Source organism: Bacillus rossius, chromosome 14 (assembly GCF_032445375.1).
Source record: "Bacillus rossius redtenbacheri isolate Brsri chromosome 14, Brsri_v3, whole genome shotgun sequence".
Classification (NCBI taxonomy): Eukaryota; Metazoa; Arthropoda; class Insecta; order Phasmatodea; family Bacillidae; genus Bacillus; species Bacillus rossius.
The window spans coordinates 45,445,485-45,466,032 of NC_086341.1; the positions used below are offsets into that span (position 1 = coordinate 45,445,485).

Genomic DNA, 20,548 nt, shown 5'->3' on the forward strand with positions numbered 1-20,548 from the left:
GAGTGGGGGTCTGCTTTCGAAAAGCATTTGAGAGTTAGCTGAGGGCCGAAAAGTACTTTTTATTTCGGATTAAGTTTTTAAATTGTGCTTTTAGAAGAGTGAAAGACGTGTTTTCAGAGTAATTTTTAGGCGTAAAACAACCGGTACAGATTCTTGAAAGCACTTAAGGGACTTGCATCACACCTTTAACTTCATTTTTCCGCCGTGTAATGTTACGGTCACCGCTCAAATTTCACAGTTATCCTGTGACAACGAGAAGACTGCGCGCCAGTCCGGAGGAGACACCGCGCTAGAAGCACAAGCGAGGTCGCGCTTATCATCCCGCCTCACTAACATACACACACCCCTGACGAGGCGGGGCCCTTCAGTGAGGCGGGATGATAAGCGCGACGCTCGCTGGTGCTTCTAGCGCGGTGTCTCCTCTGGACTGGCGCGCAGTCTTCTCGTCGTCACAGGACAACTGTGAAATTTGAGCGGTGACCGTAACATTATATGGTCGAGAAATGAAGATAAAGGTGTAATGCAAGTCCCTTAGGTGCTTTCAAGAATCTGTACTGGTTGTTTTACGCCTAATAATTACTCTGAAAACTTGCGTTTTAGCCATTTTAACTCTTCTAAAAATACAGTTTAAAAACTTAATCCGAAATCAAAAGTACTTTTCGGCCCTCAGCGAACTCTTAGATGCTTTTCGTAAGCAGACCCCACTCGGATATGTTGAGTTGTTTTGAAATCGCGTTTTTCCTGAAGCTCTGCGCACCGTGTGTGCCCGGGTAGGCGGGGGTCTTGAGAGTAACGCCGTGTCTGGTGCCAGAGCCCACACGTGTCGCAGGCGGGGACATGGTGGTCGTCGACTCAGCTCTCGCCCAGTGGGGGAGCGAGGGTGATGGAGGGAGGGAATGAGTCGTGATGGCCGCCGTCGAGAGCGCTGATTGATGCCCGGAGCCGCGCCGGCGCGCCCCGTGAATGAACCGACCCTCTGGAGCCAGGCTCCATTCATCAGGACACGCGCGTGCGCCTCGAGACCTGGTCGTCACGCCGCCAACAGTCCCGCCGCCAGCACGGGAAGCCTAACATGTCCATCAAGCTCTGTCCCTGCCCGAACACGCCCGAATTTTCACCTTCGGCCAACCTCGGGTTTATTTATACTACTATATAATTATATTTCTCTGTTTATTTTAATGTAGCTATACTAACCTAACTAACCGTCCATGGTGTTTTAATGGAGCTAACCTAACCGACCACTTTTAATATTTGAATTCATTTTTTCCTGCGCGAAAATAAAACAAATCCCGAAGTTGGCCGAAGGTTAATATTCGGGCGTGTTCGGGCAAGGACAGAACTTGATGGACATCTTTTTAGGTGCTGACTGGCGGCGGAGTGAGGTGCTGACTGGCGGCGGAGTGAGTGGTCAGTGCAACCACTCACCACCAAGGGCGCTTGCGTCCCTGGTCACTAAATCCAGTACTGAACAATTAGCAAAGTGGACCACGAGTCCAAGTGCCCAACCCCCGCATGATAGACTCTTTTCCACTCTGTCCAACACTTCATCCAGACCATCCTCTGTCTCCTGTAAATTCCTACACGTGATGCATGCCAATTTGCATCCCGCATGAATGTGCCCAGGGTTTTCCCTGTGTCTATGCAGGTTTTACCTGGGCCCAACCTATCTATAGTTATAGTCTAGATTTAAGAGTGAGGGGAGTTAGTCATGGCGCCAATCGCTGCCATGGCTGGCCAATCCCCTCCTAGCACATGATGCATGCGACCCTCTCCCTGCACGGCTAATCCCAGCATGACTAGGCGTATAGGCTTCGGCCTGAGACGCATCTAGGTCCCTCCCCTAACCCGGACCCCTCCAAAATACACTTAGTTTTAGTTAGGTTAGGAAAAAAAATGGACATCTTAGGCTTCTCCTCCAGCACCTTCCAGTGTGCCGTGTCCAGTCAACTGGCACGGTCATGTTCGTTTGACAAGTCGCCATCAGATGATTTACACGTAGGACGGGGTTTTAAAACAAAATTGGATGCGGTCGGCCAATCATCGTGCCAGACGAAAAAAGGAATGGGACTTCCGTTTCCGCCTCGGCGGTTCTTTTAAAAACGGCGATTAGCACATGGCTTATGAAATTTATCCTTATGAAATACATTAAAGTTTATTTTAAAGCTAAAAAGTTGCAGTTTTATATTGCGTTTCAGTCTCCCAAGCCGTACTGCACGATAGTGTCGCTAATGCAACTTTGCCAGCTAATCAAGTAAAATGTATGCGACATAATTAGAGACCGGAAAAATTCGCGGGTTCAATGACTTCCAGGATGGACTCCAATATCCTCTACACACTCGGACAAATGCCAACTGTTAATTGGCTGTTGACTTGTGTGTCGTCTCGACTGGGTGGCCTGTGATTCGACACTTCTATGAGTGAGGGTCTATAATCGGCCCTCATTAATCCAGATTAACAGTGAACCAATGGCAGCATCAGCGGCACTAAGTTGTAATTATTTGAATTGTAGCATTTCACGAAATGAATCCGCGAATTTGTCAGGTCTCTATATGTAGATATAATAATTTTTTTCCACTTTGTGAAAGTCGAGCCACTCTAAAAAGTGGGCAGTTTAACCGTGTGGGGCTTCAGTATGAAATAATGACCTGGACCGGGAGATCCCCGTTAAGTTGAAGAAACACCTTCATTTGTTTTTTGTGGCGCTGCGGGTGGGACGCGGAGTTGGGTGGAGGGGTGAAAGGGGAGGTAGAGGCAGGTGCTGGTGATGTGAGCGTGTAGGCGCGCGGTCCCCACCCCCACCCCCACCACCCCACCCTCCAAACACGCACCTCTCCAGATCGGGTCGTTACCACAACGCCGAACGTACAATAACGCCGAATGCCAAATTGACCGCAACGCCGACAGCTAGAAAACTGCTGTGTACCACAACGCCGAAATACAGTAACGCCTAAAAATTTTGCTGCGGGGAGGGGGGGGGGGGGACACAGGAGCAAAATGAAAAACAACTGAATGAATATGTGTGTGTTTCTTAAATGTATCTTAACGCCGAAATACCACAACCTAACCTAACCTAACCTAACCTAACCTAAGCTAGCCTAACCTAACCTTTGTGGCAGTCCTGCATTGACATTTTTCTGTGTTAATGTATTTCGGCGTTGTGATAATTCGGCGTTGTAGTACACAGCAGTTTTCTAGCTGTCGGTGTTGTAGTCAATTTGGCATTGGACGTTATGGTATTCGGCGATATTGTATGTTAGGCGTTGTGATATTTCGGCGTTGTGGTGGCAGAGAAGTGCTGAAGGGGGTGGTAGTGGGGAGAGGCAGGTGCTGGTGATGTGAGCTACACACGGTCCCCCCCACCCCTCCAAAACCTCCCACCCCACCACCCAAACACGCACCTCTGCAGATCGATGCCAGACTGGCCGGCTGTGTACCGACCCCAGCCTGTGCGCGCGACTCAACAGACGGGACATGCCCACTAAAAAAAATAACTGTGCTGTTGAGTAGTGCCAACATAAAAAAAATTAAATTCAGTATAAAGAAAAAATAGCAAATTTTGTACATAATAACGTAAATAAAAAAATAATATTTACGAACATTCGTAGTACAGAATTTATCGAATGGTGTGCCAATCGAGTTTAATGGCAAATATTCTAATTTGGAATAATTTTTGACACGATGTTTTAATTATTTAGGTAGCAATGAAATTAGCATGGCTGCAAAGCAAAATGTGTGTTCTTTGCTCGTGTGTGGGGTTTTTTCTTTTTCTTTTGCAATAGGAACCGATGTTATGATTCTCAGCGCTCAAAAGTAGCAACTATGCAGTTTTCAATATTTGAAACAAAAAGTAAACGTGGTATTTTGGTGGTTCCGTATTGGAAAAAAAAATTAATAGTGACGGTTACTGCTCAAATCCCATAGTTGCCCAGTTCACACAGCCTTGTGCTTAGAGGCGACACCGCGCTGTAAGAACCAGCGAGCGTCGAACTTACTAACCCGCCTCACCAACACAGACACACCCCAGACAACGGAGATCAGACCCTGCTTATATCCTCGAGTTTCAATACCTCAATAAAGTCTAGCAATAAGAGTGCTCTAGCCATAATTATTAAACAGTCCGTGAATGCTGGCATCTGCCATTACCCGAAACTAGGTCATGTACCATGCCATATGTAACACGGAAACTGTTCAATATTTGTATAAAAAAAAAAAAAAGTCGGGTTCGAATTCCAATTAACGTCCTATTGAAAGTGCCACGCTAAAGATGAGTGACAACTGAATATGATTATTCGTTTCCTATGTTTGTAAAGGTATATTAATTTTTTTTAATTTGTAATAATTTTTCGCGTGATGGAAGCAAGTATACAAGTACTCTTGGCACAAGTAAATGTTATACTTACGATTTTGCGGAGGATGATGGAAAGTAGATTTGAAACAGTACTTGCAGATTTTTTAAGTAAAAAAGGAACAACAGTCTATACCCACAACTATAAAAAAATGTTCTACTATTGTAAACGTTTTTTGAGCTGACTAGTGTCAAGTGACGAAATTCTCGAAATATATCATTTATAATTTTGTCAGAAATAAAGTTGCATATATTTTTCTTAAAGAATAGTTTTATATGTTTTGAAGTAGACATTGAATAACCCATACATTATTAAAATTATTTTTATGGTAGCATTGACTTTTAACCCTGAAATTTTAATATTCACACCTATTTGCGACTTAAAATTTTGAATCTGTGTAAAATGTGATGTTGCAATTGTTTATCACTGATAAATAATCAAAATACTCACTTTAATGTCTCAGTGCTCACTATCAGAGGGATGCATGTTCAAATACGCTACATTTTATAATTATTTTCTTAACGTGAATAAACTTAATTGTTTTTGAAATTAATTTCTAATGTATCTTACTTGTTAACAGCTTATTTGAAAGTTCCACCATAGGTTGAAAATCCAGTAAGATGTCTAGATTACCGACTCTTTTGTGCTTTGTGATGTGTTTTACGAAAAATGTTAGCCCCTCCCCCCCCCCCCCCCCCCCACCTTTTTTTTTAATGCCACCTCCTTCCCTGCTAGACGGTCCAATACATTTTACTGATAATCACCACTAGCTTCGTATCATTTTCAAAGTTTGAAACGAGAACCAATAGTGCTTACAAAAAACAGTACTCTTAAGTGAAAGTTTTGACGTGTTCAAAAGCAGGGTTGGTCACAGCTGCTAGCTCCCTCCAGCTTCTTGGGAGCGGTGAAAAATCAACACGAACACTTGGTGAAATGTTCAATATTTGGTTTCCACATCCACTCGCCCTCCTCTTCGCTTGAGAACAGGTCCTCACGTCCGGTTCACACGATCAGCTTGTCCGGTTCACACGGGCTAGGTTTGGGCGGGTAGACGACTTCCCGATATGCCGTGAAACCCATGCCATCCCACGCAACCGATTACAAAACATTGAAAATTTTATGTTTTATCTTTAAGCTTAATTTAAATGTATTAAACTCACGAAAATTCCGGAAGAAATTCTTTAAGTGATAAAAACCGCATCAAATTTCATTGTATAGTTTAGAAGTAGCGGACAGAGGCGGATAGCGACTTGAATATCAAAATTCCTCAAGATATATACGCAAAACAGTCGCTGAAATTTGAGTTCCAGGTTGGCTTCAGAACATTGTTTTAAAGATTTTATTCATCAAATATCTATGAGTTATTGCATAAATTAACGCCCCCCCCCCCCAACCCCAAAAAAAATCCCCTTCCTTTTCCAAGCCCCCGAAAAAGTAAAGCAAATGAGCCAGGGCCCCGAAAAATGTGTGGCCACCATTGCCTTCTACGAACATAACGTCTGCGCTTTTAAAAGTTTTTTTAACATTCGCCTCAATTATAGATGGCGGAAACGCAAGAAGCAGAAAGTGCTTACTTTTTTTTTTTTTTTTTTTTTGCATCTTGTGTAGTTTTTAGGTCCGTTCTACAATGACACGGGGAACGGACGTCGTAAATGGTGACTGATCTCCCGTAACTTTCACTGTCGCGTCTGCTGCTTCCACAATGCACGGAGACGTAGCGTTTTGCATTTCAAGGTTACGAAATATTAATTTAATTTATATAAAAAATGTATGCTTCGAGACCCCAGTTTACGCGTAGAACAAAAAATAAAAGACAAAGTAATAATATAACACTAGATATTCTTGTATTTGAAGCAATTTTTTAACGTATTTAGAACATGAAAAAACATGGCTGCCACCGCAGCCGAGTACTCGGCTTCTATTGGTCGTACGGAGTCACGTAAAAGGAAGAGCGTGCTATATCGTCTCCGTTTACGTGTCATTGTTGAACGGGCCTTGAACGGATATTTTGAACTATCGATAATGGATGTTAGCGTCTTGTGCAGTTTATTAATACGGCTTTAACCCAAGGATAGCAAAATGACAACCAATGGGATTTTGCATTTCAAGGTTACGAAATATTAATTTAATTTATATAAAAAAATATGCTTGGAGACCCCAGTTTACGCTTAGAACAAAAAATAAAAGACAAAGTAATAATATAACACTAGATATTCTTGTATTTGAAGCAATTTTTTAACGTATTTAGAACATGAACAAACATGGCTGCCACCGCAGCCGAGTACTCGGCTTCTATTGGTCGTACGGAGTCACGTAAACAGAAGAGCTGAGTTGTGTCTGCGTGCTATATCGTCTCCGTTTACGTGTCATTGACATTGTTGAACGGATATTTTGAACTATCGATAATCGATGTTAGCGTCTTGTGTAGTTTATTAATACGGCTTTCAAACCAAGACGAGCAAAATGCTGTGGGTGGAGGGGGGTGGGAGGGGTTACTCGTGATTGCGTCTGTTTGATTGGCGGATGAGCCTTCGAGTGCTGGCCTTGGGCCGGCAGTTAGTTATCGCGTGCTCAATTCACGCCTTGGTCGTCGCCTGGTTAGCGAGCTCCGGCGTGGTGACGGAACAGCGTGGAGTCATAGTTTGATCGCGCTGTTACGTCGCTCCCAGCGGTGCTGATAAGGTCTCAGGGCTCAGGACACAGCCAACTGTCTGGTCAGCTGAGTGAGGTACGGGGCTGAGGCGGTGACTATGCTGGGTTGGTGGCCCCAGCCGCTGATCATAACAACAGGGAGTGATCGCTAGCAGTTCTATATTAAAAAATTTGTTGTCTGTAAAGTCGGTTTACGGACGATAGTTTAACGTGACGTCATAACAAAACATTGATAAAATGATTGCATACTTTTATGAATAAAATTGAATCATTTTTATTTTAATAATAAAAGAATAAATACTTGAAATTATACTAGTAATCAGATTTTTAAAATGCAAGAATAATTAACCTTTATTGCCGAAATTGTTGTTGTAATAAGCAATGAAAACCACATTAACTTTTCACTTCACTTTATAAAAAGTCGAGTGGAAGAGAGGTAGATGTGGCGCGAGCGTACAATGAGCGTAACGGGACACAGCGTAACGGAACAATGTGCGTAACGGGACACTTTTTCGTGCGTGCAGCCGGCGTTCATCGATTTATTAGACGTTGTCACGTCAAAAAAGCTCTGGAATGTTTTGAAATATAACTGGAAGATACTCCCACACTACCCTTCAAGGGCGCATATTGGGAGGGGAACGTTGAGAAATGCCGTCCGCAAGGTCGGAATATATCTGCTACGTCGCTCTTCTTTCGACACTTGACAAATGTGGCGGCGGTAAACAAAGATAAGGATCTTAAGTAAAGCGCCGGAGATGCGAGAAGTCGTGACATCTGTACTAAAACAAAATTCGGTATATATTCTATCGCATTCGATTTTTTTTCCCCCCCCCTCGTTATATTTGAAATTTATTTGTTGATTCAAACGTGTAACCTCGTCGTGTACGATGCAACGATGGATGACAGCCCGTAGGTGTCAGTAAAATGGACGTTAATTGTTCCGCATCACTAGACATGCAAAATTCGCGGATTCATTCGGTGATAGGCTAGAATTCAAACACATATACCGCTTAGATAATTTTGTTATTGCCTTACTGTTCATCTGGACGAATCTCAACCAGTTATAAACCGTCGACCAAAGAAGGATAGAATCACAGACAAACCAGCCGAGAAGACTTACAAGTCGGCAGCCAATGAACTTGCGTTATTTGCCCGAGTGTACAGGGGTATGTGCAGTCTATCCTGATGGCCATCGAAACCGCGAATTTTGCAGGTATCTACGCATCACGTATCATTAGGGGCAGGCATTTTTCGCGAAAAGATCTGAAAACTTATTAGACTGGAACAAGGTAAACTCGCGTCTGTGGTTTCTTCCTTGTGATTGGCGGCCGTCTGCGAGAGAAGTCGTTGCCTTGTTTGACCGAGGCATTCAGGAAGTTTACTTCCGCGCTGAATCACTGTGATTGGTGTTGTTACAATCGATATGTACCTGGAAGAAACTCACCCAATCACGTAACACAGACTATGCTAAAGTGTTTTAACTTTCTTCTAGTCTTGAAATATCTTCGCGAAATCTGCATGCCCCTACATATCAGTGTTTATCCCATGATCTTGATGGCATTATCATTTATAACTGATCCCGTGGAACATTGTGCTAGCTGTTTTAATTAAGTACGCCAAAAGATCCCGTACACTACAAAAATATCACAATACGAACAAATAATGAAGTCTTGTTGGAATTTTATTACTGTATTCAACTTACGATCGTAATTCATTTTTATATCACACTTTCAAATGATTTAGTCACTAATGGGGAAAATGGCGTTCAGAAAATAATCGCAATAACATTGCAAACATTCCGACGTTTTCATGAATATATTTGTGACGGTCGAAATCAAAGCTAACAAAACGTTGAACTAACGTTCGAGCCTTTGAGTACTTTTAAATAGTTTACGCTAAGTATCCAAGGTAAAAAAAATGGTAAATTGATTCTACGAAAAAAATTATCTACATACCTTATGAAACATAACCTAAATCTGTGTGCGGCATGGTAAAATTTTAACTCACGGTAACAAGTTTATATTTTTGAATGTATCTTATTTATTGTTTTTTATATATTATGTGTAATATTGACATGTTTCATACTTTGAAATGGGTTCCAGCGACACGAAATAAATAAATAAATAAATACCGCGGCAGAAAGAGCCATTCTACCCAGTTACCAGTTTGCGATTAGGGGAGGCACGTGGCTTATCTGGCCTTTCCGCGCAAAAACCTAAAATGGTGGACGGTCATATATCCTAGCATCGCGGTTGCACACGGTGATGGAGCGTGGTGATGGGCGACCTGAGATGCACATGAAGTTCTGCCATTCCCGAGATTACACCCGAACAATTCACCTTCGGCCAACTTCTGGATTTGTTTTATTTTTGCGCAGGAAAAATTAATTCAAATATTAAAAGTGGTCGGTTAGGTGAACTACATTAAAATAAACAGAGAAATATATATAAATAAACCCGAGGTTGGCCGAAGGTGAATTGTTCGGGTGTAATCGGGAATGGCAGAACTTCATGTGCATCTTAGGCTTCCCGCGTGGGGGATGGTGGTACCTGCGCAGAGGTGCCGGCGCAGGAGCACGTGACGCGGCCGAACTGCAGCGTGGTGCTGTCGCAGCGGCACGGCGCCGCGTCGCACAGCGTCCCGCCCGCCTGGGCGCGCGCGCCTAGGAGCGGCGGCAGCAGCGCCCACAGCACGACGGCGACCGCCGCGGGCATCCTCTCACATGTCTGCGCGCGCCGCCAGCTCCGCCCGCCTCGAGCCCGCGCGCAGCACTGGCGGCCGGCGGCGCTGCCCGTCTTCCCCCTCCACTCCCTCCCGCTCCACCAGGGGAGGGGGCAGCCCCGCGCCATAGAGCGCGCGCGCCGTAGAGAGCTCGCGTGTTGCCCCCGCCGGCCGCCGCGGCGCTGCCTGTCTTCCCCCTCCACTCCCTCCCGCTCCGCGAGGGGAGGGGGCAGCCCCGCGCCATAGAGCGCGCGCGCCGTAGAGAGCTCGCGTGTTGCCCCCGCCGGCCGCCGCGGCGCTGCCTGTCTTCCCCCTCCTCTCCCTCTCTCCCACCCGCTCCGCGAGGGGAGGGGGCAGCCCCGCGCCATAGAGCGCGCGCGCCGTAGAGAGCTCGCGTGTTGCCCCCGCCGGCCGCCGCGGCGCTGCCTGTCTTCCCCCTCCTCTCCCTCTCTCCCTCCCGCTCCGCGAGGGGAGGGGGCAGCCCCGCGCCATAGAGCGCGCGCGCCGTAGAGAGCTCGCGTGTCGCCCCCGCCGGCCGCCGCGGCGCTGCCTGTCTTCCCCCTCCACTCCCTCCCGCTCCGCGCGGGGAGGGGGTAGCCCCGCGCCATAGAACGCGCGCGCCGTAGAGAGCTCGCGTGTTGCCCCCGCCGGCCGCCGCGGCGCTGCCTGTCTTCCCCCTCCTCTCCCTCTCTCCCTCCCGCTCCGCTAGGGGAGGGGGCAGCCCCGCGCCATAGAGCGCGCGCGGCGTAGAGAGCTCGCGTGTCGCCCACGCCGGCCGCCGCGGCGCTGCCTGTCTTCCCCCTCCACTCCCTCCCGCTCCGCGCGGGGAGGGGGTAGCCCCGCGCCATAGAACGCGCGTGGCGTAGACTAGTAGCGCGGAACAACAGACTCCCATTTCTTGCTTCTTATCTGCGACATCAGCGGTTCTCAAACGGTTGGTCGCGACTCGATCCTTAAACTTATCAGAAACCATCGAATAAACCACCAGAAAATATAATAGAAATCGAAACAAATCGAATTGTGTGCAAACACATACCTATTGTTAAATATAATTGTTTTGCTACAAAGTGCTTATATTTTGTTAACCATTTTCAAATCAGAACACATACTTCTGCGTTTGCTATTTTATGAAGTTTAATTTCTCTCAGTATTGTGCTTTGCATTGTCAAGTTAACGGGAAAGTTAATTAAAAATTTACGAAAATATTAACGTTCATGGAATAAATCGATGGAAGGATATGCAGGATATGCAGGGCAAAACCAGGGATATGATTCCAAAGGAATGCTGTCGAACTGAGATGAATTTATCCTGTAATAATCTATGAATTTGGTTTCGAAGGCGAAGGTATCGCCAAAGTTTCGGTCGGCGTTGCAGTCGCCATCATCAGACTGCAAGATTGCTTCAGGACTGCGACTGAACTATCGCAAGTGGGCGCGTTTCCGCGCCTGCCTGCGGCTCATTTTGGACGCATGATAGTCGCGTCGCTGCAAAAATAGGACCGGTTGTAATATTTTATTCACTGCGGTTGTTAGTCGCAAATTTTTTTGCATTTATACAATAATTTTTTTTTGACGTGACGTCTAATAAATCTATGAACGCCGGCTACACGCACGAAAAAGGATGACTCATTGTCCTGTTACGCACATTGTCGCGTTACGCTCATTGTACGCTTGCGCCGCATCTATCTCTCTTCTACTCGATTGGAACAACCATCGATTTGGCTTTTTCGAGGCACATTAAACTTGAAACACTCAATTCGTTTCCTACTTTTCCGTTAAAGTAATAAACTTATTTGAATTAATTGGTGCAAATAAAAGTAAATTTATCAATTAAATTGTAGATTTCATTTCACTCCTTTGTATCCATACAAAATAGTGATAATTCAATAAATATGATTTAATTTTATTCATAAAAGTATTTAATCATTTCATCAATGTTTTGTTATGACGTTGTCACGTTAAACTATCGTCCGTAAAACGACTTTACAGACCACCAATTTTTTTCTTCTTTATGCTGACATGCCCAGTGGCACTACGTGTGGAAAATTGAGAAGATCACACGGTCGTGGATTCCCACTGGCTCACACCTGTATCACCTTCCATGCGGTCACATATCCTGCCCAGGTGCGTCTGGAGAGAGCATCTGATGTCTCACGAGCTGCTTGAGACAACTGATACCTCTTATCAACCGCGCGTGTGTGATAGACGGTAGAATGATCGGAGGGTATGTGTTCGCTGCTCGCGGCTAGAGTTCGTCTTTCGCCAGTTGCATCTGAGAGAACGCATGAACTTGATACCTAAAATTTTATTTATTGTTGTTGTTAATAGCACAGAGGCTAACATAGTCACATAAAAAAATAAAACATAGGTTTCATACATCCAATACTGACAACATTATACTTCTGGCTTGCTGTAGGAAACGTTTTGACGGAGATTTAAAACTGTCTAAAACTAGCTTCTACTGCGCAGCTTAGGTTCCCCCCTCCCTTCTTTACGACAGAGAATTTCCGTCACTTCCCTCTCTGTCGCAAAGAAGGAAGGGGGGGAACCTAAGCTGCGAAGTAGAAGCTAGTTTTCGTCAGTTTTTAATCTCCATCAAAACCTTTCCTACAGCTAGCCAGTAGTAACATCGTATACATACAAAATAACCTTGGTATACATATATACAACATCCGACTTATAAGTTGGTATTCAATTCATTGCTGTCTTTTGCATAACAAATAGTTTCGTAAGTGTTTTCTGAACATTTTTAAATGCAGATTAGCGTGGATGGAGGAGATTCCTGGATCAGTTACGGTTAAATTCTTCAAATAAATATTACTTGTCGGTATGATTCAGTGAGGCTTGTTTCAGTCTCTTTCACTCTCCTAAAAATACATCGTAGAAACAAAATTCGGAAACCGGAATATCCATCCGCCGTCAGCGCATTCTCAAAAAATTTTTTAAACAGAAAATTACTGCCTAGCCAGTTACAAGAAAGAGTTGCTTGGTTTCTGGGTTGTGACCGCGTCGAAAGGTAAAGATATCTCCGACGTTTCGGACGACATTGCGGTCGCCATCATCAGGGAGCAGTTACAAACTGAACCTGGATAACTCGCTTTTCATCTTAGCAGGGGGGTCGAATCAGGTTTTTTTTTTCTTACGGTGGGTTGTTATCGGGGTGCTTCCGGTTTCCTTCTGCCGTGCATTCCGTCACTTTTTCACTCTCATCTCACCACCCCTCTTTGTCTGCATTGACTCCGGCATTGACGAGACTTGATTATCATCATCATCATCATCATCATCATCATCATCATCATCATCAACTGCTTCCAGCGTGTGGCCGGGTCAGCAAAGTAAAATGCCTACATCTTCCTTTGTCACTCCACCAATCCTCATCCTTTAATCACCTCTCCTACACTGCTTTAACCATCTGCTCTAACCCACACACTCCTTGATCACTTCTTCCTGTGTACTTAAAATTCCACAATTTTCCTAGCCAGACTCTCTTTCCCATTATCTGGACACTAACACACAATCTCATTCTTGCTTTGTCGGTGATCTCATTCTGTCCTGTACTCCTGTTCTTGCTTGTGCAATCTCATTCCTGGACCTGTCTCGCCTTGTAACTGCCGACATACTACTCATAAGCTTCATTCTTATACTTAATTACCTAGATGTCAGTTCGCGCTTCTATCCCATCACTGCTCTATGGCCAGATACAGTGTGTTGCTGACCGCGTAACCGAGACGTGTGGTCGCCGCGACCCCAGTCCCACGCACCGTCGCGACTCTGCAGGGGTGTCCACGGTCGTGGCTGCCTCGTGCAGCGAGCGTCTATCCCATCACTGCTCTATGGCCAGAGCCAGTGTGTTGCTGACCGCGTAACCGAGACGTGTGGTCGCCGCGACCCCAGTCCCAAGCACCGTCGCGACTCTGCAGGGGTGTCCACGGTCGTGGCTGTCTCGTGCAGCGAGCGTCTATCCCATCACTGCTCTATGGCCAGATACAGTGTGTTGCTGACCGCGTAACCGAGACGTGTGGTCGCCGCGACCCCAGTCCCACGCACCGTCGCGACTCGGCAGGGGTGTCCACGGTCGTGGCTGTCTCGTGCAGCGAGCGTCTATCCCATCACTGCTCTATGGCCAGATACAGTGTGTTGCTGACCGCGTAACCGAGACGTGTGGTCGCCGCGACCCCAGTCCCACGCACCGTCGCGACTCGGCAGGGGTGTCCACGGCCGTGGCTGTCTCCTGTAGCGAGCGTCTATCCCATCACTGCTCTATGCCCAGAGCTAGTGTGTTGCTGACCGCGTAACCGAGACGTGTGGTCGCCGCTACGCCAGTCCCACGCACCGTCGCGACTCGGCAGGGGTGTCCACGGCCTTGGCTGTCTCGTGCAGCGAGCGTCTATCCCATCACTGCTCTATGGCCAGAGCCAGTGTGTTGCTGACCGCGTAACCGCTACGTTTGGTCGCCGCTACGCCAGACCCACGCACCGTCTGTACTCGGCTGGGGTGTCAACGACTGTGGCTCTGGTGTGCAGCGAGCGTCTATCCCATCACTGCTCTATGGCCAGAGCCAGTGTGTTGCTGACTGCGTAACCGAGACGTGTGGTAGCCGCGACCCCTTCACACGCACCGTCGCGACTCGGCAGGGGTGTCCACGGCCGTAGCTGTCTCGTGCAGCGAGCGTCTATCCCATCACTGCTCTATGGCCAGAGCCAGTGTGTTGCTGACCGCGTAACCGCTACGTTTGGTCGCCGCTACGCCAGACCCACGCACCGTCTCTACTCGGCAGGGGTGTCAACGACTGTGGCTCTGGTGTGCAGCGAGCGTCTATCCCATCACTGCTCTATGGCCAGAGCCAGTGTGTTGCTGACCGCGTAACTTAGACGTGTGGTCGCCGCTACGCCAGACCCACGCCCTGTCGCGACTCGGCAGGGGTGTCCACAGCCGTGGCTGTCTCCTGTAGCGAGCGTCTATCCGATCACTGCTCTATGGCGAGAAGAGCGGCGTGTTGCTGACCGCGTAACCGAGACGTGTGGTCGCCGCTACGCCAGTCCCACGCCCCGTCGCGACTCGGCAGGGGTGTCCACGGCCGTGGCTGTCACGTGCAGCGAGCGTCTATCCCATCACTGCTCTATGGCCAGAGCCAGTGTGATGCTGACCGCGTAACCGAGACGTGTGGTAGCCGCGACCCCAGTCCCACGCACCGTCGCGACTCGGCAGGGGTGTCCACGGCCGTGGCTGTCTCGTACAGCGAGCGTCTATCCCATCACTGCTCTATGGCCAGAGCCAGTGTGTTGCTGACCGCGTAACCGAGACGTGTGGTAGCCGCGACCCCAGTCCCACGCACCGTCGCGACTCGGCAGGGGTGTCCACGGCCGTGGCTGTCTCGTACAGCGAGCGTCTATCCCATCACTGCTCTATGGCCAGAGCCAGTGTGATGCTGACCGCGTAACCGAGACGTGTGGTAGCCGCGACCCCAGTCCCACGCACCGTCGCGACTCGGCAGGGGTGTCCACGGCCGTGGCTGTCTCGTACAGCGAGCGTCTATCCCATCACTGCTCTATGGCCAGAGCCAGTGTGTTGCTGACCGCGTAACCGAGACGTGTGGTCGCCGCTACGCCAGACCCACGCCCCGTCGCGACTCGGCAGGGGTGTCCACGGCCGTGGCTGTCTCCTGTAGCGAGCGTCTATCCGATCACTGCTCTATGGCGAGAAGAGCGGCGTGTTGCTGACCGCGAAACCGAGACGTGTGGTCGCCGCTACGCCAGTCCCACGCACCGTCGAGACTCGGCAGGGGTGTCCACGGCCGTGGCTGTCTCCTGTAGCGAGCGTCTATCCGTTCACTGCTCTATGGCGAGAAGAGCGGCGTGTTGCTGACCGCGTAACCGAGACGTGTGGTCGCCGCTACGCCAGTCCCACGCCCCTCGCGACTCGGCAGGGGTGTCCACGGCCGTGGCTATCTCCTGTAGCGAGCGTCCTTCCGATCACTGCTCTATGGCGAGAAGAGCGGCGTGTTGCTGACCGCGTAACCGAGACGTGTGGTCGCCGCGACCCCAGTCCCACGCCCCGTCGCGACTCGGCAGGGGTGTCCACGGCCGTGGCTGTCTCCTGTAGCGAGCGTCTATCCGATCACTGCTCTATGGCGAGAAGGGGACGTGTTGCTGACCGCGTAACCGAGACGTGTGGTCGCCGCGACCCCAGTCCCACGCACCGTCGCGACTCGGCAGGGGTGTCCACGGCCGTGGCTGTCTCGTGCAGCGAGCGTCTATCCCATCACTGCTCTATGGCCAGAGCCAGTGTGTTGCTGACCGCGTAACCGAGACGTGTGGTAGCCGCGACCCCAGTCCCACGCACCGTCGCGACTCGGCAGGGGTGTCCACGGCCGTGGCTGTCTCGTGCAGCGAGCGTCTATCCCATCACTGCTCTATGGCCAGAGCCAGTGTGTTGCTGACCGCGTAACCGAGACGTGTGGTAGCCGCGACCCCAGTCCCACGCACCGTCGCGACTCGGCAGGGGTGTCCACGGCCGTGGCTGTCTCGTACAGCGAGCGTCTATCCCATCACTGCTCTATGGCCAGAGCCAGTGTGTTGCTGACCGCGTAACCGAGACGTGTGGTCGCCGCGACCCCAGTCCCACGCCCCGTCGCGACTCGGCAGGGGTGTCCACGGCCGTGGCTGTCTCCTGTAGCGAGCGTCTATCCGATCACTGCTCTATGGGGAGAAGAGCGGCGTGTTGCTGACCGCGTAACCGAGACGTGTGGTCGCCGCGACCCCAGTCCCACGCCCCGTCGCGACTCGGCAGGGGTGTCCACGGCCGTGGCTGTCTCCTGTAGCGAGCGTCTATCCGATCACTGCTCTATGGCGAGAAGAGCGGCGTGTTGCTGACCGCGTAACCGAGACGTGTGGTCGCCGCTACGCCAGACCCACGCCCCGTCGCGACTCAGCAGGGGTGTCCACGGCCGTGGCTGTCTCCTGTAGCGAGCGTCTATCCGATCACTGCTCTATGGCGAGAAGAGCGGCGTGTTGCTGACCGCGTAACCGTGACGTGTGGTCGCCGCTACGCCAGTCCCACGCACCGTCGAGACACGGCAGGGGTGTCCACGGCCGTGGCTGTCACATGTAGCGAGCGTCTATCCGATCACTGCTCTATGGCGAGAAGAGCGGCGTGTTGCTGACCGCGTAACCGAGCCGTGTGGTCGCCGCTACGCCAGTCCCACGCCCCGTCGCGACTCGGCAGGGGTGTCCACGGCCGTGGTTGTCTCCTGTAGCGAGCGTCTATCCGATCACTGCTCTATGGCGAGAAGAGCGGCGTGTTGCTGACCGCGTAACCGAGCCGTGTGGTCGCCGCTACGCCAGTCCCATGCCCCGTCGCGACTCGGCAGGGGTGTCCACGGCGTGGTTGTCTCCTGTAGCGAGCGTCTATCCGATCACTGCTCTATGGCGAGAAGAGCGGCGTGTTGCTGACCGCGTAACCGAGCCGTGTGGTCGCCGCTACGCCAGTCCCACGCCCCGTCGCGACTCGGCAGGGGTGTCCACGGCCGTGGCTGTCTCCTGTAGCGAGCGTCTATCCGATCACTGCTCTATGGCGAGAAGAGCGGCGTGTTGCTGACCGCGTAACCGAGACGTGTGGTCGCCGCTACGCCAGTCCCACGCCCCGTCGCGACTCGGCAGGGGTGTCCACGGCCGTGGTTGTCTCCTGTAGCGAGCGTCTATCCGATCACTGCTCTATGGCGAGAAGAGCGGCGTGTTGCTGACCGCGTAACCGAGCCGTGTGGTCGCCGCTACGCCAGTCCCATGCCCCGTCGCGACTCGGCTGGGGTGTCCACGGCCGTGGCTGTCTCCTGTAGCGAGCGTCTATCCGATCACTGCTCTATGGCGAGAAGAGCGGCGTGTTGCTGACCGCGTAATTGAGACGTGTGGTCGCCGCTACGCCAGTCCCACGCCCCGTCGCGACTCGGCAGGGCTGTCCACGGCCGTGGCTGTCTCCTGTAGCGAGCGTCTATCCCATCACTGCTCTATGGCGAGAAGAGCGGCGTGTTGCTGACCGCGTAACCGAGACGTGTGGTCGCCGCTACGCCAGTCCCACGCCCCGTCGCGACTCGGCAGGGGTGTCCACGGCCGTGGCTGTCTCCTGTAGCGAGCGTCTATCCAATCACTGCTCTATGGCGAGAAGAGCGGCGTGTTGCTGACCGCGTAACCGAGACGTGTGGTCGCCGCTACGCCAGTCCCACGCCCCGTCGCGACTCGGCAGGGGTGTCCACGGCCGTGGCTGTCTCCTGTAGCGAGCGTCTATCCGATCACTGCTCTATGGCGAGAAGAGCGGCGTGTTGCTGACCGCGTAACCGAGACGTGTGGTCGCCGCTACGCCAGTCCCACGCCCCGTCGCGACTCGGCAGGGTTGTCCACGGCCGTGGCTGTCTCCTGTAGCGAGCGTCTATCCGATCACTGCTCTATGGCGAGAAGGGGACGTGTTGCTGACCGCGTAACCGAGACGTGTGGTCGCCGCGACCCCAGTCCCACGCCCCGTCGCGACTCGGCAGGGGTGTCCACGGCCGTGGCTGTCACGTGCAGCGAGCGTCTATCCCATCACTGCTCTATGGCCAGAGCCAGTGTGATGCTGACCGCGTAACCGAGACGTGTGGTAGCCGCGACCCCAGTCCCACGCACCGTCGCGACTCGGCAGGGGTGTCCACGGCCGTGGCTGTCTCGTACAGCGAGCGTCTATCCCATCACTGCTCTATGGCCAGAGCCAGTGTGTTGCTGACCGCGTAACCGAGACGTGTGGTCGCCGCGACCCCAGTCCCACGCCCCGTCGCGACTCGGCAGGGGTGTCCACGGCCGTGGCTGTCTCCTGTAGCGAGCGTCTATCCGATCACTGCTCTATGGCGAGAAGAGCGGCGTGTTGCTGACCGCGTAACCGAGACGTGTGGTCGCCGCTACGCCAGTCCCACGCACCGTCGAGACTCGGCAGGGGTGTCCACGGCCGTGGCTGTCTCCTGTAGCGAGCGTCTATCCGTTCACTGCTCTATGGCGAGAAGAGCGGCGTGTTGCTGACCGCGTAACCGAGACGTGTGGTCGCCGCTACGCCAGTCCCACGCCCCGTCGCGACTCGGCAGGGGTGTCCACGGCCGTGGCTGTCTCCTGTAGCGAGCGTCTATCCGATCACTGCTCTATGGCGAGAAGAGCGGCGTGTTGCTGACCGCGTAACCGAGACGTGTGGTCGCCGCTACGCCAGTCCCACGCCCCGTCGCGACTCGGCTGGGGTCTCCACGGCCGTGGCTGTCTCCTGTAGCGAGCGTCTATCCGATCACTGCTCTATGGCGAGAAGAGCGGCGTGTTGCTGACCGCGTAACCGAGACGTGTGGTCGCCGCTACGCCAGTCCCACGCACCGTCGCGACTCGGCAGGGGTGTCCACGGCCGTGGCTGTCTCCTGTAGCGAGCGTCTATCCGATCACTGCTCTATGGCGAGAAGAGCGGCGTGTTGCTGACCGCGTAACCGAGACGTGTGGTCGCCGCTACGCCAGTCCCACGCACCGTCGTGACTCGGCAGGGGTGTCCACGGCCGTGGCTGTCTCCTGTAGCGAGCGTCTATCCCATCACTGCTCTATGGCCAGAGCCAGTGTGTTGCTGACCGCGTAACCGAGACGTGTGGTCGCCGCTACGCCAGTCCCACGCACCGTTGTGACTTGGCAGGGGTGTCCACGGCCGTGGCTGTCTCCTGTAGCGAGCGCAGGGAAACCTAGGCCCCGTTAAACAATCGTCAGTGGGGGCCCTTGACTTTACTTTGAGCAATTTTGTTCTACGGGGCCCCAAATACAGGTTGTCTATAAAAGAATGTACCATTTTCAATGGTATATAATAGCAGTGTAATTTTTTTTACTATTTACAACAAATCATACATAAAATTGAAGATAAACTAAACAATGTTTTTCTTACAGTTGTTCAATATGTTAACGTTTAGGTATACGTCACACATCTAACCTAAAGTACAATTAATTCTTCCTACACTTTGGTTAACATGTCCGGAGTAATGGAAGCAATGGTCTCTTCAATTCTGTGTATCAACTCCTGGCAAATCATTAGGTAGTGGCAGAACGTAGACACGATCATTTATAAAGCCTCAGAGGAAAAAAAATCGCATGGCTTTATGTCAGGTGAACGTGGAGGCCAGCGAAAAAGAGCTCTGTCGTCTCGACCATTACGACCAATTCAAAGGTCAGAAACGTTGACGTCAACCACTCTCGTACAAACAGATTCCAGATAGAATCATAGAAAATTGCAGAACACAAAACGCTTTACGCTCAGGAGTCACCATTTAGCGTAGACGGCGCTGCAAGCGAGAAAACAACGAAGCAGTACTCGTGCATGCGCTAATATAAAACGGTTTGAGTTACTCTTTAATCGTTACCTCGAACCAACATTCTTAAACACTTACAGCTGATACTATTAAAATTTATAACTGGGATTTTTTGACATGCTGTATTTTGGAGTGGAATGAATTAGAATGCCTCCGGAAATTTTTAAGAATAAATTATTTAAAACATTGTTTCTAATCCAACATTTAATTTAAATTTCGGTGAATGTTTTTGATGGTTTGTCTTAAGAAGTTCGCAATAAAGTAAACTGGGGTTAGTTTTATAAATTCTGATGTTCGAATTCCAGTAGTGTCATTACATAAAACAGGGTTTTTTTTTTTGCAGTAAGAAATCTTGAATACTTAATTGAAATTGACCAGCACGTGGAATTTCATTTAAATAACTATTCAATACTCCCTTTTTTTCTCATCATTGTCCCAATTTTTTCTCACAGAAAACAAGTTAAACAAGGAAAATAAACAGTAAA

The 20,548-nt window shown here is 50.4% G+C and overlaps 2 protein-coding genes across 6 annotated transcripts in view; one reads left to right on the top strand and one right to left on the bottom strand.

The window, feature by feature from the left end:
* The window catches only part of LOC134538841 (uncharacterized), a 45,818-nt gene extending 36,053 nt beyond the window's left edge, over nucleotides 1–9,765 (bottom strand). Inside the window, exon 1 of one of the 2 annotated variants that reach the window (XM_063380383.1) lies at nucleotides 9,548–9,765. In XM_063380383.1, the coding sequence (XP_063236453.1) occupies nucleotides 9,548–9,712 (165 nt within the window). In that variant the 5' untranslated portion in view covers nucleotides 9,713–9,765. The remainder of the gene's footprint in view (nucleotides 1–9,547) is intronic. The other variant, XM_063380382.1, reaches the window with a different exon arrangement.
* LOC134538847 (E3 ubiquitin-protein ligase MYCBP2) overlaps nucleotides 1–20,548 on the top strand; it is a 455,666-nt gene that overhangs the window by 151,744 nt on the left and 283,374 nt on the right. The window lies entirely within an intron of this gene.